Source organism: Trichomycterus rosablanca, chromosome 12, assembly GCF_030014385.1.
Source record: "Trichomycterus rosablanca isolate fTriRos1 chromosome 12, fTriRos1.hap1, whole genome shotgun sequence".
NCBI lineage: Eukaryota > Metazoa > Chordata > Actinopteri > Siluriformes > Trichomycteridae > Trichomycterus > Trichomycterus rosablanca.
In genome coordinates, this window is record NC_085999.1 from 39359828 (window position 1) to 39378520 (window position 18693).

General features: G+C 41.3%; 1 protein-coding gene across 1 annotated transcript in view; it reads right to left on the reverse strand.

Moving 5' to 3' along the window:
• Positions 1 to 7142, reverse strand: part of vwc2l (von Willebrand factor C domain containing 2 like) — a 38979-nt gene extending 31837 nt beyond the window's left edge. Inside the window, exon 1 of the mRNA XM_063006561.1 lies at positions 6759 to 7142. Within this exon, the coding sequence (XP_062862631.1) occupies positions 6759 to 7142 (384 nt within the window). The remainder of the gene's footprint in view (positions 1 to 6758) is intronic.
• Between the last annotated feature and the right edge of the window lie 11551 nt (positions 7143 to 18693).

An 18693-nucleotide genomic window follows, 5' to 3' on the forward strand; every position in this document is an offset into this window, starting at 1 on the left:
TCTACGTTTTAATGCGTGTGGAACTGAAGACGCTAATCGTTGGAATTTTCTCCGTTGTCGTTCGATACCAGTCTGTGGTCCAATAACACTTTTTGAACCAGTTTACCTTTAGACGACTTTTATATTTTGACTCCTGTCCACAATGTTTTGAATCCTGATGCCACTGTTAATTAGAACCTGCTCTCCTCGTTAAACAGAGTAGACGATAATTAGCGTTAATTACGGACGAGTCTTCGCTACTCTCTTTGCCTTCGCCAGCGTCTGGACCCTGACTCCTCTGTGCGCTGTGTGTTTGTATGCCATGCCCGCTAAATAAAGGCCTGTGCACAGCTTGCCATGTTAATGCCAAAAGGAAATGCCAGCTTGGCCCACGCCAAAGGTTACCCTGTCGGCTTTTCTTAACTGTGGGCGCTCTCAGGAGCCGCGCTGCCGTTTAGCTTCCCGCGGCGGCTCGGACTTCAGAGATTTTCGCCTGATTCAAAGAGACGGACTGACATTTGGATCAGACGCAGAGACGATACCCCCGGCATTCTTAATGCCTGGCACCGAGATACGTATGTTCTTCTGCCAGTTTGTGACGCTCACCACGGTGTGTACGGGGGTTTTCCATCCTTAAATGGTTCACTTAGCCTGTTCCAGTCGGCGTCTCTGGCTTGTGCTTTAACAGGTCAGTGTGTTCAACACATGTATAAACACAAATATAAAACATATTCTGGTTTGTTTAACACTTTTTTGTTCACTACATAATTCCATATGTGTTCCTTCATAGTTTGGATGTCTTCAGTATTAATCTAAAATGTAGAAAATAAAAATAATCAAGAAAAACCACTGAAGAGAAGGTGTGTCCAAACTTTTGACTGGTACTGTATATATAACATTACATACTACTGTATATAAACACTATAATGTATAGCTTAATATGAACACAACAGTACTAAGTATATTTTATTAATACAGTTTTTAGAAGTGTTGTTCAACTCACAGACACGAGGAGAACATGCAAACACCACACCCGGACTCCTCCACCTGGGAATCGAACCCAACACGCACTCTCACGCACACACACGCACGCACACACACACACACACTCTCACACTCTCACACACTCACACGCTCACACACACACACACACTCTCTCTCTCTCTCACACACACACACACACACACACACTCTCACACACACACTCACACACACACACACACACACACACACTCTCACACACACACTCACACACACACACACACACACACACACACACACACACACACACACACTCTCACACACACACTCACACGCTCACACACACACACACACACACACGCTCACACACACACACACACACCTCTCTGGAACAGATTAAGCATTCCATTTACAAAGTCGTTCCCAAAGCTGCTAATTAGGAGCGTCGCGCCTCACTTGGTCACTCGGCCCTGACTAATTATTTACCGCCGCCGGTGCGAATCCTCGCCGGGTTACGCGTGGCACCTGCGTGGGGTTCTGATCAAGCTGTGAACGGGTACGCATACATTACCGAAGGTTTCTGAGTGGCACTGACGGCACGGGTTTCATTCAAATCTCTGTTTACTTCCTGTGCTGTCTTTCCTCCGGGTAGGCCGGTTTCCTCACATCCCAAAAGCATGCCAGCGCTGACTGATGTACCTCCTACGCTGGTGTTTTGATTGGCATTTAATTAAACACAAAAATACAAATCAAAACCGAAGCACGAGCTGGCCGTACCTTGGTATCAGTTGGGGTTTCGCCAACCGTCAGACTGAAGCTTGATTTTTAATGCAGTGAGAGCTGGCACCCTGGCAGCGTTAAGCGCTCTAATAGCCGTGCCAACACGGCGGAGATGGGCAACCTTTTAAAGTTGACATGTTTTATCAAATGGGGGATTTTTTTGGGCTCACCAAAGCGGATCAGGTTCTCGCACCGAGACTTGGAACCGTTTCTTCCAGGCGTAACCCTCCCATTTGTGATGGGCTTGGGACCGACACTGGGTGTGCCAACCGATAAACGGGTTTTTGATCCTGCTGTCTAATAAACGCCTATTCCAGCTCTCAACTGGACGGGGCGCCAGTCCTGGGTGCGTCAACCAATGGCTAGGCTGTTTCACCCTAGCGGGTTAGCATGTTTTACCACCGCGCTTTTTAATCCCAAAATATATAACGCCATTCTCCGGGCGTAGATCTCGTTAAGATGAACGAGACTGATGACGAACCGTTAATTAAAGAAGCTTATCTAAATTATTACCAGTTACTGATCAATATTTTTGTGAACGGTTCAATTTCTATTTTCATTTGTTTACATCTAATTATGTTTATCAGTGAAAGCAGCTTTAAACAGATACGGGGCGACGCCTTAAACAAGCCATGCAGAGGCGACACTCACGGAAACATCAGGGGTGCAAAAACCGGGAAATGAAGGAACCCCCTTGATGACCTGACCACGGGCGTGTCGGACGTTCCATTATAAAAAACAAACCGTGTTAAAGCAGAGTTACGTCTGTTTTGATTTATTCATCTAGAGCAGCCACCGCTCTTCTGAGAAGCTTCTCACAAGACTTTGAGGTACATCTGTATATGGGAATTTGTGCCCGTTTAGTTAAAAGATGACAGCATTTGTATGGCTGTTGATGTTCCGGTTCATCCCAGAGCTGTTGAGTGGGGCTGAGCTCAGGGCTCTGTGCAGGACACTGGAGTTTCTTCATGTCTTTATAGAGTTTCTCATGCTGAAACAGGAAAGGACCTTCCCTAAACTGTTGCTGCAAATTTGGAAGCATGTCATTTTCTCTATATCAGTGATCTATTTCACCTGTTAGCGACCGTTGTGGCTGAGACTCATGAAGTGAAAATTTGTTTAACTAACGAAATAAATAAATAAATAAATAAATAAATAAAAGTAAAAAAAGTAAATAAATTCTAAATAAATAATACATAAATAAATAAATAAAAGTAAATAAATAGGTACATAAATTCTAAATAAATAATAAATAAATAAATAAATAATACATAAAGCCTAAATAAATAAATAAATGTAGAAATACATAAATAAATAAAAGTATTAATACATCAATAAATAACAGTCTAAATAAATGAATGAATGTAGAAATACATAAATTAATCTGTTTCCTCGGCTGCTCCCGTTAGCGGTCGCCGGCGGATCGTGATCCACATTATTGATTTAGCACAGTTTTTACGCCGGATGCCCTTCTTGACACGACCCTCCCTATTTATCCGGGCTTGGAACCGGCACTACAGTGCACCGGTTTATGCATCCTAGTGGCGCGGTACCTATAGGACAATTTAGTATCTCCAATTCACCTCACTTGCATGTTTTTGGACTGTGGGAGGAACCCGGAGCTCCCGGAGGAAACAGACACGGAAAGAACATGTAAACTCCACACAGAAAGGACCCGGACCGCCCCACCTGGGGATCGAACCCAGGACCTTCTTGCTGTGAGGCGACAGCGCTACCCACCGAGCCACCGTGCCGCCATAACAACATCAACGCTATCAACACTGAGAACATTTACAGAACCCGATGCCTGCGTCGGGCCACAAACATCATTAAGGACTTATTTCACCCTTGTTGCAACCTGTTCTCCTTGTTGCCCTCTGGTAGGCGCTATAGGAGTATCAAGGCCCGTACTTCCAAACTCCAGAAAAGCTTTTACCCCTCCGCCATAAAAACACTAAACTATTAAACTTTACATCCTAGGAAACAATGTGCAATTTATAGGGACTGCAATAACCTTCTTCTTCTTTTTTTCTGTAAAGTTCTTAAAACCACACGCTTATTTTTGTATCTAGATGTGTATATGTTTATTTGTAAATACATGTGTGTGTATATATGATCGTGTATACATACATGTTCCGTCAAGGAGATGCTCAACAAATTTCGTTGTGCTATTCTATTCTATAAATAAATGTAGAAATACATAAATAAATAACTACATCGATACAAGGGCGGCACGGTGACTCGGTGGGTAGCACTGTCGCCTCACAGCAAGAAGGTCCTGGGTTCAATCCCCAGGCGAGGCGGTCTGGGTCCTTTTTGTGTGGTTTGCATGTTTTCCCCGTGTCTGTGTGGGTTTCCTCCGGGAGCTCCGGTTTCCTTCCACAGTCCAAAAACATGCTGTCAGGTTAATTGGAGACACTGAATTGCTCTATAGGTGTGTGTGTGTGTGTGTGTGTGTGTGTCTCTGCCCTGCGATGGACTGGCGCCCCGTCCAGGGTGTTACTGTGTGCCTTGCATCCATTGAAAAGCTGGGATAGGCTCCAGCACTCCATACCCCCCCCCCCCCCCCCCCCCCCGTGACCCTGATTGGATAAGCGGATAAGACAGTGAGTGAGTGAGTGAGTGAGTGAGAGTACATCAATACATAAAAGTCTAAATAAATACATAAAGGCAAAAATAAATAAATAAATACATAAATAAAAGAAGAAATACAGAAATAAATACAGGTAAAACTAAAGAAAGAAATAAAAACTAGAAATAAATAAATAAATATAGAACTACAGAAACATACTTGGTGTCGTTTCTGGTTCTCTGTGATATTCCTGCTCGTGGCAGTAATGAATGAGAACAGACGTCTGTTTGAGGTAGACTGGAAAACACTTTATTACCCAGACACAGTGAACGCTGCTCTGTCGGGCTGAATCTGACAGGGTTTGTGGATGATTGATCGTCCCGTTATCTCTATCAGATCAATATAAAACAAACAGGAAGCTGCTCACCGCTACGTGGATGGATCGCTCTGTCGGGCGGATTGTTTAGTGTGGCGTGAGGATGATGGAGCTGATGTTTAACGTGATGGATGAGCTTCAGATAGAGATGATTTACTGAAGGACTGAGGAGGATTATATACATGTATAATAAATACAGACACGTCTCACCTCACTGATCAGGTTTAAATAACGATCTGGGATTGTTCTGCATACTTAATTATTAATTAATGAATGATGACGAAGTGCAGTATTGTTCAGACTGACTAAAGATTATTCCAGCACTTTGTAGTTTTACAATTACTGACTGTAGTCCATCTGTTTCTCTGCATGCTTTGTTACCCCCTTTCACCCTGTTCTTCAAAGGTCAGGACCCCCACAGGACCCCCACAGAGCAGGTATTATTTAGGTGGTGGATGATTCTCAGCACTGCAGTGACACTGACATGGTGGTGGTGTGTTAGTGTGTGTTGTGCTGGTATGAGTGGATCAGACACAGCAGCGCTGCTGGAGTTTTTAAACACCGTGTCCACTCACCGTCCACTCTATTAGACACTCCTACCTAGTTGGTCCACCTTGTACTGTAGATGTAAAGTCAGAGACGATCGCTCATCTATTGCTGCTGTTTGAGTCGCTCATCTTCTAGACCTTCATCAGTGGTCACAGGACGCTGCCCACGGGGTTTGGTGGACTATTCTCAGTCCAGCAGTAACAGTGAGGTGTTTAAAAACTCCAGCAGCGCTGCTGTGTCTGATCCACTCATACCAGCACAACACACACTAACACATCACCACCATGTCAGTGTCACTGCAGTGCTGAGAATCATCCACCACCTAAATAATACCTGCTCTGTGGTGGTCCTGTGGGGCCAAAGCCATAAATCCAAAAGCCAGAGTCTTGGATTAAAAGCATCGTGAGTTCTGTCGAAGGTAAATATGAAGAAAGCTGTTATCTGAATGCAGATGGAGTCGTACCAGCGTTCCCGTTTCACTCTCAGTGAAAAATGCTTCATTACAGGGTTTAATGCGGGTCCTGAAAAGCAGCCAGACTTTAGTGCGGCCACTAAATGGACTAACCGGGGTGGTGCTGCGTGTGGTGTTTGTTGTTTGGCCGGGAGAACACATTAAATCTGGCGTTTTGGGATGAATGAGCTCCTACGTGGTGCACGAGGTGGCAGTTTGATCGTCGCTGCTCTGTAGGACGAGCGTGTGGGTAAATCTGCTGGGTTCGGTTAATCCTAACCAGTTTACCAGCATCCTGAATTTAAAACGTGTAAAGAAAACGCAGTAGTCGAATCATTAACTGGTGCTGCGTTTATACTGGGACGTTTTACCATATAAACCCTTTAAAAATCACCCAGACGACCTATAAACCCCACAGGTGACCCCACAACAGAGCACATACAACAAGTCCGTCCATACTTCAACAGCACTTTCATTTAAAGCGACTTATACTTATAAACTAAATACATTTCAAGCAATTGGGGGTTAAGGGCCTCGCTCAGGGGTCCAACAGTGGCAACCTGGTGCTGATGGGGCTCGAACCAGCAACCTTATGATTGCTACTCCAGTACCTTAACCACTTAACCACTGCTCATTCTTACTGTCTCTTTCTCCTTTTATCTCACAATTTAGTCATAGCCAGTTACTCTTACGCTCCTGGAGATCCCGATGGCACCGACGCGCTCCCTCCGACAATCCGATTATCCTGACTGCGCGTCTCTGTACTGTCGGAGGACACCGGAGCACCCGGAGGAAACCCACACAGACCCAGGACACAGGGAGAACATGCAAACTCCAACTAAATGATGCAATGATGGTAAACATGATAAAAAACCAAAATTGTAAACAAACATTTTCTATTATTCATGCAACAAAATATAAGAGCTGTTCTGAGAGGCCGTACACAACAAGATCATTTTAATCATGTAACTGCATCTACTGTTCGTTCTACACGGCTGGATCGTGTCAAGTGTGGCTGCGTTTCATTAAATAAATAAATAAATAAATATATCAGCAAGAGCGCTCCTCACCTTGAACTCCTCCAGGATCTTGTACGTCTTGCCCCGGTACTCGCAAAAGTTCTTGAGCTCTTTGCACTCGGGGCAGCAGCCGTTATGTTCCACCTTGGTGCACTTGGGGTGAATTTTGGGGCACTCGGGCTGGTCGCACACCGGCCCATCCTCGGTGCAGACGCACGGGCAGTTCGAGTGGCCGGGGAAGAAGCGCTCGCCCAGCTTGTAGACGAAGCCGCTGTCGTCCACGCAGCCCTTGCCGCGGTAGTCGTCGAACAGAACGTCGTTGCCGTTGCGCTCCGCCTCGTCGGCCGCGTAGTCCTCGGGTGAGAGGGAGGCTGGAGCGACGGAGGCGTTCAGGACGAGCAGGAGCAAGCAGCTCGCTCCCAGCAGAGGGCCCATCCTGTGCCACGCCCGGCCTGAGACATTCAGAACAGACGGGAAACATTAATTATTTCATAGGAAAAGAAAAGAAAAGCTCCAGCATCATCCTCAACAGCTCTGGGATGAACCGGAACATCGACTGATCATTCAAGGTCTTCATAGATCACATAGAGGTCACTCTAGGACGTCCAACAAGCTCACGGTCAGGCGTCCAAATACTTTTGGCAAATAACCTGTTGACTGGAGGTTATCATACAAAGGTGTTTCCGAAAGTATTCAGACCCCTTGACTTTTCACACACTTAAGCTGTACATTAGATTGAACTCGAGGACGTTCGAAGACTCGCGGTGTTGTTTTGATGGTATGATTTGGATCACTGTTACGTTGAATGTTGAATATTGAGCTACAACCTTAGTCAAGTGTAAATGCACTTTGGAGGGGGTTTTATTCAGGGGTAGTACTGTACCTGGCTCCATTTATGTGTCTCTCAACATGTGAGGCATGATGCTACCACCATCCTTCATATTTTGCTGTTTGTGATCTGTTTGCTTGCTGTTCTGTTTAAAGAATCCAGCTTTCATCTCACCAGACCAGAGAATCTCCACACTGCTGCCACCCTGCTATAAAACCCTGATTCATTAGTGCTGGAGATGGTTGTTGATCCATTATGACTTGGCACAGAAGCTTGGAGCTCGTTTAGAGTAACAATTAATTGGCTTCTTTATTACCCGCCTGGCCTTTATTGTCTGGACGCCCAGTTTGGTCGGGGTGCCAACTCCGGGAAGATTCAAGGTTGTGCCAAGCTTCTTCTTCTGCTTCAAAATAATCAAGACCACTGTGATCCTGAAACTCGAGGCCTTAAATATTGTTTTATTTAGGTTTGCTGATCTTCATGGCTTTAACTGGTTTAAGTTTTAAAAGCTTCGCAGTTTAAAAGTCAGGCCATATTTGGAATGCAATCTTATACAATATATAATATAATATAATATAATAGCACAGTATATATGCACTATACTATACTGTTTATATAAACACACACTTAGATGCAATTAAGTACAAAATCCAGCATTACTGGAGCACAATGTCTGTCATTTACATAGAACAGGGTTTTTCACATATATAATAAATAATAATAATTAAATAAATAAACAAATTTTATCAGGCACTTAAAAAATGAATTTGTACACGAGTGCCCCCTTGTGGAGGCTTTACGTTACACCTTGTAAACCGCGGTGGGACCAGATTGCCACTGACTGAAAACAATGCAAGCAATTAACAGCTAAGAGCCTTGCCTAAGCACCCAATAGTGGCAATGGTGGGGTTCGAACCCACAGCCTTCCAATTACTATTCCAGTACCTTATCCACTGAGTTACCACAGCTGCCATCATTTACACTGTACAAAATAATACAATTGCTAAAATAAGGACAGCACGTTGGCGCAGTGGGTAGAGCCTTCGCCTCCCAGCAAGAAGGTCCTAGGTTTGATTCCCCAGGGTCTTTTCTGTGTGGAGTTAGCAAATTCTCACCGTGTCTGTGTGGGTTTCCTCTGGGTGCTCCGGTTTCCTCCCACAATACAAAGACATGCACTCAGGATAACTGGAGCATTGGAACATCAACTGATCAATCAGCGCCCAGCCATACAAATGCTGCCAAGAGCGCCTGCTGTTCTAGCTGAAATGATCATATAGAGGGCGCTCTCATGGTCTCAAGCTCTCAAGCTCATGGTCAGGTGTCAAAATACTTTTGGACATATAGTATATCAATCCAAACCAAAGTAAGTAATAAGTGCAATTGTAAATATAATTATTAGTAACCAAATTTTCACTCACGGCTGCCACTCAACCCTTAAACATATGATACACCAACTGTTCCATGCTTCTGGTTTTTAAATATCAAGCTTTACTGCACCAGGCAAAGTCTGCAAACCCAAAACTTCTTTTTTTTTTTTTTAAATATCACTCAGTATTTTAGCTAAATCAATAAGAGCTGAAAGGATAAAGCTTCACCCAGAAAGCAACCAAAACAAACTGCCCAACCATAGACAGGAACAATCCTCCACTGGTCGTGAGAGACAGGAGACATTCACTGGGGACAGTGGGAGCCTAGTGGGTAGCGCTTTGGGCTACCAATCAAAAGATTGTTGGTTTAAATCCAGGCTCTGCTATGCAGCCACTGTTGGGCCCTTGGGCAAGGCCCTCAACCCTGTCTCCTCCAAGGGTGCAGCACAATACCTGACCCTGCTCTCTGATCCCAGCTTTCAAACAATCCTGAAAACATGGTAAAGGAATTTCATTACTCTACACGTGTATCTGTATGTATGATGAATAAAGCTGTTCTTCATCTTAAGGTGGTTTCACTCCCCGACAGCAGTGGCATCATTTAGTCTCAGTAAATCATAACTCCATCCATCTTTCCACCTGCAGATTAATGACGTCTCGTTTAGGAAGTCCCGGCCGGTCTGTGTCTGCGTTTCATCTCTGCTGCAAGCTGTTGGAGCAGATTTAATCCCAGACTTCACCTGCTCCAGAGCTCCAAAAATGACCCTTCTGCTACCAAACAACTGAAGGGCCTGGAAGATCATCAGGTCTTCTGAAAAGCTTTTGGGCAGCTTGGAGACCGAAGGTCACAAAAGTGAATAAATGGATGATGGATGGATAGATAAATGGATAGATGGGTAAGTCAATGGATGGGTAATTGGCTGGATGGATGGATGGATGATGAATGGAGGGGTGGATGGATGGTGGGTGGATGGACCCCTAATCACACGCTGTACCCCATTATTCAGTCGACAGGGCATCCACTCCATAAAACAGGACCGTAGCCAAATTCACTCAGATTCATTTATTTTTTCTACTCGATTTTACATGGGGATCATTAAACCCCTCGTACCTTCTCACGTGTGTTTTCGTGACTAAACGTAGTTTGGGAGACCGGACCGACTCATTCTGGTGATAGATGGTGTAGTGTGTGACCCCCTATCGCTGATCAGTCGTGTAGTGTGAAATCCACACTGACTTGTAAGACTCCCGAGTGCAGGAGATCCAGTCGTGTAGTGTGATCAATCTTGGATCCTGCTTAGATGGAAACCGCTGGATAAGGGAGTGACCGGGGTGTGAGGGGTCAGTCATAAACTTTCCTCCTCCTCATCCTAGAGGAGTAAAAATCTTCGAGGGTGGAACGCAGACAGCTGATGATTTTCTCTTGCATGGTCACGCTTGGTGCGCTATGTTTAGCTAATCATGCCGCCGCCGCCGTCCTCTGGTTAATTCAGCAAACTAGCGTGTTGTTTTAAATGCTAGTGCACCAAGGTCGTTCTGATTGACATTGTGCGTTGTCTTGTGTACAGTTTGATACCACACCACCAACACTGATTAGGCAACACAGTAGAGGAACCTAGTGAGCTACCAAGTTGTCTATCAAGGGATACACCGATCAGGATTACCATTAAAACCTTCTCCTTGTTTCTACTCTCACTGTCCATTTTATCAGCTCCACTTACCATATAGAAGCACTTTGTAGTTCTACAATTACTGACTGTAGTCCATCTGTTTCTCTGCATGCTTTGTTACCCACTTTCATGCTGTTCTTCAATGGTCAGGACCCCCACAGGACCACCACAGAGCAGGTATTATTTAGGTGGTGGATGATTCTCAGCACTGCAGTGACACTGACATGGTGGTGGTGTGTTAGTGTGTGTTGTGCTGGTATGAGTGGATCAGACACAGCAGCGCTGCTGGAGTTTTTAAACACCGTGTCCACTCACTGTCCACTCTATTAGACACTCCTACCTAGTCGGTCCACCTTGTAGATGTAAAGTCAGAGACGATCGCTCATCTATTGCTGCTGTTTGAGTCGGTCATCTTCTAGACCTTCATCAGTGGTCACAGGACGCTGCCCACGGGGCGCTGTTGGCTGGATGTTTTTGGTTGGTGGACTATTCTCAGTCCAGCGGTGACGGTGAGGTGTTTAAAAACTCCAGCACCGCTGCTGTGTCTGATCCACTCATACCAGCACAACACACACTAACACACCAGCACCATGTCAGTATCACTGCAGTGCTGAGAATGATCCACCACCTAAATAATACCTGCTCTGTGGGGGTCCTGTGGGGGTCCTGACCATTAAAGAACAGCATGAAAGTGGGAAACAAAGCATGTAGAGAAACAGATGGACTACAGTCAGTAATTGTAGAACTACAAAGTGCTTCTATATGGTAAGTGGAGCTGATAAAATGGACAGTGAGTGTAGAAACAAGGAGGTGGTTTTAATGTTATGGCTCATGAAAGGGGGCAAACAGGGGGCAGATGGAAAAAAGAGGCAACTGAGATGATCAACCAATAAACCCCATTGATTCATTAATGGTGGCGGCTGCTTGGTGTTACTTTCCATAAATCAATCAATCAATAAAAACATTCAGAAGGTTGGCTGGATGTTCCAAGTTGTATTGCATGTTGTAAGTGACTCAGGGCACAAACGTGCAATTGATAGGTATTACTGCCTCACGCCCAGTGTTATCTGGGTGGTGCTGGACCCCCTGCCACCATGACCAGGATGAAGCATTCCTCAAAAAAACGAACGAACGAATGATTACATGTTTGCCTGAGCAGCGCTGTGCAGAGTCAGACATGCCAGTGTATTAGAGGAAGAGGATGGCGAGGAAAGAGAGGATAGAATCAAGAGGTAAAACAGAAAAGGATTAAAGGATGAAGCGAGAGAGAGAGAGAGAGAGAGAGAGAGAGAGAGAGAGAGAGAGCAAAAAAACTGCGCATAAGCAAAACACGTCCGGTGTTCTGTCGATTTGTCCTACCCTATCGAAACTTCCTACCGTAGCGCAGATTTATAGATCTATCTGTCGATTTGTCCTACCCTATCGAAATGTATTCCTGTAGTAAATATTTAAGTTTTATCGATCTGTTCTTATTAAAATTATGTCTATCATATTATAAATTATAGGTATCTTATTATAAACTATAGGTAGCACATCTCGATAGGTATGTATCTTATTATAAACAATAGGTAGGACATCTCGATAGCTCTATATCTTATTATAAACAATAGGTAGGACATCTCGATAGGTATGTATCTTATTATAAACAATAGGTAGGACATCTCGATAGCTCTATATCTTATTATAAACAATAGGTAGGACATCTCGATAGGTATGTATCTTATTATAAACTATAGGTAGGACATCTCGATAGCTCTATATCTTATTATAAACAATAGGTAGGACATCTCGATAGGTATGTATCTTATTATAAACTATAGGTAGCACATCTCGATAGCTCTATATCTTATTATAAACTATAGGTAGCACATCTCGATAGGTATGTATCTTATTATAAACAATAGGTAGGACATCTCGATAGGTATGTATCTTATTATAAACAATAGGTAGCACATCTCGATAGGTATGTATCTTATTATAAACTATAGGTAGCACATCTCGATAGGTATGTATCTTATTATAAACAATAGGTAGGACATCTCGATAGGTATGTATCTTATTATAAACTATAGGTAGGACATCTCGATAGGTATGTATCTTATTATAAACAATAGGTAGCACATCTCGATAGGTATGTATCTTATTATAAACTATAGGTAGCACATCTCGATAGGTATGTATCTTATTATAAACAATAGGTAGGACATCTCGATAGGTATGTATCTTATTATAAACAATAGGTAGGACATCTCGATAGGTATGTATCTTATTATAAACAATAGGTAGCACATCTCGATAGGTATGTATCTTATTATAAACTATAGGTAGCACATCTCGATAGGTATGTATCTTATTATAAACAATAGGTAGGACATCTCGATAGGTATGTATCTTATTATAAACAATAGGTAGGACATCTCGATAGGTATGTATCTTATTATAAACAATAGGTAGGACATCTCGATAGGTATGTATCTTATTATAAACAATAGGTAGCACATCTCGATAGGTATGTATCTTATTATAAACTATAGGTAGCACATCTCGATAGGTATGTATCTTATTATAAACAATAGGTAGGACATCTCGATAGGTATGTATCTTATTATAAACTATAGGTAGGACATCTCGATAGGTATGTATCTTATTATAAACAATAGGTAGCACATCTCGATAGGTATGTATCTTATTATAAACTATAGGTAGCACATCTCGATAGGTATGTATCTTATTATAAACAATAGGTAGGACATCTCGATAGGTATGTATCTTATTATAAACAATAGGTAGGACATCTCGATAGGTATGTATCTTATTATAAACAATAGGTAGCACATCTCGATAGGTATGTATCTTATTATAAACTATAGGTAGGACATCTCGATAGCTCTATATCTTATTATAAACAATAGGTAGGACATCTCGATAGGTATGTATCTTATTATAAACTATAGGTAGCACATCTCGATAGCTCTATATCTTATTATAAACTATAGGTAGCACATCTCGATAGGTATGTATCTTATTATAAACAATAGGTAGGACATCTCGATAGGTATGTATCTTATTATAAACAATAGGTAGCACATCTCGATAGGTATGTATCTTATTATAAACTATAGGTAGCACATCTCGATAGGTATGTATCTTATTATAAACAATAGGTAGGACATCTCGATAGGTATGTATCTTATTATAAACTATAGGTAGGACATCTCGATAGGTATGTATCTTATTATAAACAATAGGTAGCACATCTCGATAGGTATGTATCTTATTATAAACTATAGGTAGCACATCTCGATAGGTATGTATCTTATTATAAACAATAGGTAGGACATCTCGATAGGTATGTATCTTATTATAAACAATAGGTAGGACATCTCGATAGGTATGTATCTTATTATAAACAATAGGTAGCACATCTCGATAGGTATGTATCTTATTATAAACTATAGGTAGCACATCTCGATAGGTATGTATCTTATTATAAACAATAGGTAGGACATCTCGATAGGTATGTATCTTATTATAAACAATAGGTAGGACATCTCGATAGGTATGTATCTTATTATAAACAATAGGTAGGACATCTCGATAGGTATGTATCTTATTATAAACAATAGGTAGCACATCTCGATAGGTATGTATCTTATTATAAACTATAGGTAGCACATCTCGATAGGTATGTATCTTATTATAAACAATAGGTAGGACATCTCGATAGGTATGTATCTTATTATAAACTATAGGTAGGACATCTCGATAGGTATGTATCTTATTATAAACAATAGGTAGCACATCTCGATAGGTATGTATCTTATTATAAACTATAGGTAGCACATCTCGATAGGTATGTATCTTATTATAAACAATAGGTAGGACATCTCGATAGGTATGTATCTTATTATAAACAATAGGTAGGACATCTCGATAGGTATGTATCTTATTATAAACAATAGGTAGCACATCTCGATAGGTATGTATCTTATTATAAACTATAGGTAGCACATCTCGATAGGTATGTATCTTATTATAAACAATAGGTAGGACATCTCGATAGGTATGTATCTTATTATAAACAATAGGTAGGACATCTCGATAGGTATGTATCTTATTATAAACAATAGGTAGGACATCTCGATAGGTATGTATCTTATTATAAACTATAGGTAGCACATCTCGATAGGTATGTATCTTATTATAAACAATAGGTAGGACATCTCGATAGGTATGTATCTTATTATAAACAATAGGTAGGACATCTCGATAGGTATGTATCTTATTATAAACAATAGGTAGGACATCTCGATAGCTCTATATCTTATTATAAACAATAGGTAGGACATCTCGATAGGTATGTATATTATTATAAACAATAGACAGCGCATCTCGATAGATCTATGTCTTATTATAAATAGTGTTAGCACATCTCGATGGGCTTATATTTTATTACAAATGATAGGTAGCACACTTGATTTATTGACCTGTCTCTCAGACATTTATCTTAATTTTTAATTTATTTATTAGGATTTTAACATCATGGTTACATTCATGACAGGGCAGGTAGTTACTCATTACACAAGATTTATTAGTTCACACATTTAATATCAAACACAGTCAGAGACAGTTTTGTATCTTCAATTTACCTCACTTGCATGTCTTTGGACTGTGGGAGAAAACTAGAGCACCCGGAAAAAAAACCCCACATACACATGGGGAGAACATGCAAACTTCTCACAGAAAGAATCCACCTGTAAATGGAGCCCAGGACCTTCTTGCTGTGAATCAACAAAGCTACCCACTGAGCCACTATACAGCCCATACATCTCAAATAATTGTGTAATTTTTAAACTAGTTTATTAACAACAACACATCCTGAGTCTCTGGTGGATGTGTCTACATTTTTTACATATGTATTTTGGGTGTGATTTGTTATATTCTGCACATTAAAATGTACCCATCTACTGTCACACTGCACCTGAGTAAAACAGGTAACAATGCTGTACAAATCAGTAAATAATGTTCACAATAACTTTTTAATAATAAAGGTAAAATTAGATAAAATATATCTGTATATCTGTATAATATAGCTGCTCTAAATATCTATCATTTCAATCATGCTCTTGTCAGCTCTGTCTTGCAGCATGGAGCAACTTATGCAGTAATCCTCTGCATTGTCTTAAATCACCACTCAGCCCTGCTGTCATGAAGTTCACTTGGCTTTATAATTCCTATTAATTAATGGAGACAGTGGCAAAATCTGGTTTAGCAAAATTCTAACTAGTTTAAAATATTCAATAACAATATTACCTCCAGCTATTTATACATGCATATGAACTTGAGTTCATCCTGAAAAACTTATCATGTATAAGCACTCTGTAGTTCTAAAATTACTGACTGTAGTTCATCTGTTTCTCTACATACTTTTTAACCTGCTTTCACCCTGTTCTTCAGTGGTCAGACCCCCTACAGGACCACTACAGAGCAGGTATTATTTAGGTGGTGGATCATTCTCAGCACTGCAGTGACACTGACATGGTGTTAGTGTGTGTTGTGCTGGTATGAATGGATCAGACACAGCAGTGCTGAGTTTTTAAACACCTCACTGCTGGACTGAGATTGGTCCACCAACCAAAAATATCCAGCCTACAGCACCCTGTGGGCAGTGTCCTGTGACCACTGATGAAGGTCTAGAAGATGACCGACTCAAACAGCAGCAATAGATGAGCGATCGTCTCTGACTTTACATCTACAAGGTGGACCAACTAGGTAGGAGTGTCTAATAGAGTGGACAGTGAGTGGACACTGTATTTTAAAACTCCAGCAGCACTGCTGTTTCTGATCCACTCACACCACCACCATGTCAGTGTCACTGCAGTGCTGAGAATGATCCACCACCTAAATAATACCTGCTCTGTGGGGGTTCTGACCATTGACGAACAGCATGAAGGGAGCTAACAAAGCATGCAGAGAAACAGATGGACTACAGTCAGTAATTGTAGAACTACAAGCGAGTTCTTTTGGCTATGTAGTGTGTATATGTAGTGTTGGCTATGTAGTGAGTATTATATGTATATACAGTATGTATATATATATATATATATATATATATATGTGTATGTGTGTATGATGTATGTATGATGTATGTACATTTTGATTTTGTAGTAAATAATATTCTAACCCGAAGAACATCTTAATCTCAAATAATTAGAACTAAACTGACAGGGGAGCAGCAAAAAATAGTTGTACATATACAAATAACTGAGTACATAAAAAACGTAATAAATGCTCAACATATTCATTCAGTAATTCACTTTAAACTCAACTTTAACTTCAAACAACCGTTACTGTACATATTGAACTGCTAATAAAGCACAAAACTGAAAAATAACCTAATACATTTTGTGTTGTCATAATGTTAAGGTCGCAGATGGTTATTTAAAAATGATTGGCTTTTCTAGATGTATGAAAAACGCATCTAAAATTACCAAAGGCATGTATAAACGTGGTTAAATACAACGTTAACACAGCATTATTAAGATACACAGTTATTTAACTGTAATCAATCAAGTACAGCTCATTTAAGCACTTTGAATATTTTTATATAGCTTTTTTTTTTTAAAGTCACATAATAACAGCATTACATACACTTAAACTTTAAACTTTTTAAAGAATTAAAACGAAACCATACGTTACTAACCGCTAGAACAAATAAATTAGGCAAAGGTAGCACAGAATTATAGGCGTTCCCCGCAACGAGTCAAAACCGATGTGCGCATGCTCAGTAGGACAAATCGATGGGTAGGATAAATCGACAGAACACCGGCGGTCCCTCCGCATCTATCTCAATTGCGCAACATGTTGCACCGTAGTTCTGCGCAAAAGCATCAAAATAAATACAAATCGTGATCAAACGTTTGAAGTCGTGATGATGAGGTGACACGAGTGTGTGAAATTAAAGGAACCAAACCAAAAAAATAAGAGACATGAGTGCAGATTGCTAGATGAACTCCTGTAGTTCTATTAGCGGCAAAATAAACCGAACCGCAAATCTTGCAACGTCGGGCTCAAGCTTTTCTTCAAAGTACGACACACAAAACAGCAATGCATTCTTTTATGCAACGGATACCTACTCAGAAGCATGCATTTCCCTGAATCAGTTGCATTGCCTGCAATAAAATGATTATTTTTGTGTTTATTGCAATAGTCGCAAATTGCGCAAAAACATTTTGTTTATTTGAACTCACCAGGTTGAGATTTCTGCTTCCACTTTGTCGGGATCGAAACGCGAAGCAGCTTTCTGATCACAAATGAAGTAAAAAAAAATCCAAATTCCGAGCAAACAGGATAAAAAATAATGATAATAATAATAATCCGTAAATCCTGATCTTAAGGGATCAAATCAGAAAGGATTAGTGCTCACGATCCACGTATCCGACGGATCCAAGTCGACCCAGATGATCAGAATTTCTAAACACATTCCCCATAAACAGCTCAAATTCCTCCTTCCTCTGGTCATTCTGAGTAAAAATGAAAAATAAATACATAGAAAAAATATCCAGTGTGTTCACAGATGTGTTAGATCTCCATGTGGTTCCTCCTGATCAGCTCTGCATCCATCCGCGCAATATTTAATCAACTTCCCAGAGGATCTTCAGATCACCATCAGATCCATAAAGATCCCACCAGGCAGGAGTGTACGCAGGTTATCCTGAAGAGAGACCCAACTTGGATGTGCAGGACAGATCTGAGGGCTGATGATGATGATGATGATGATGGGGAGTTTGGTTTGGTCTCAGCGCTCCCGAATCTGTGCATTCAGCACCGGCGTCTTATGAGCAGGGTTGCCAGATTGGTGCGTTTCAGCCTCCACGAACACTGCCTCGTTTCTCCTGTTTACTCTGGTCAGGGTTCAGTAAATGCAGGAGTGCTGCACACGCTGACACATTTGCTCATTTAATCACAAACATGAGTAATTTATGACCCTCCATATGTTTTGGGATGCTGTTAGAAACCGGAGTTCTGACAGGAAAACCACACGAACACGGGGGTGACACTGAACCAAAACCCAGAAACATGAAAGAGTGAAAACTCAAATCAGGATTTATTAAAATTTC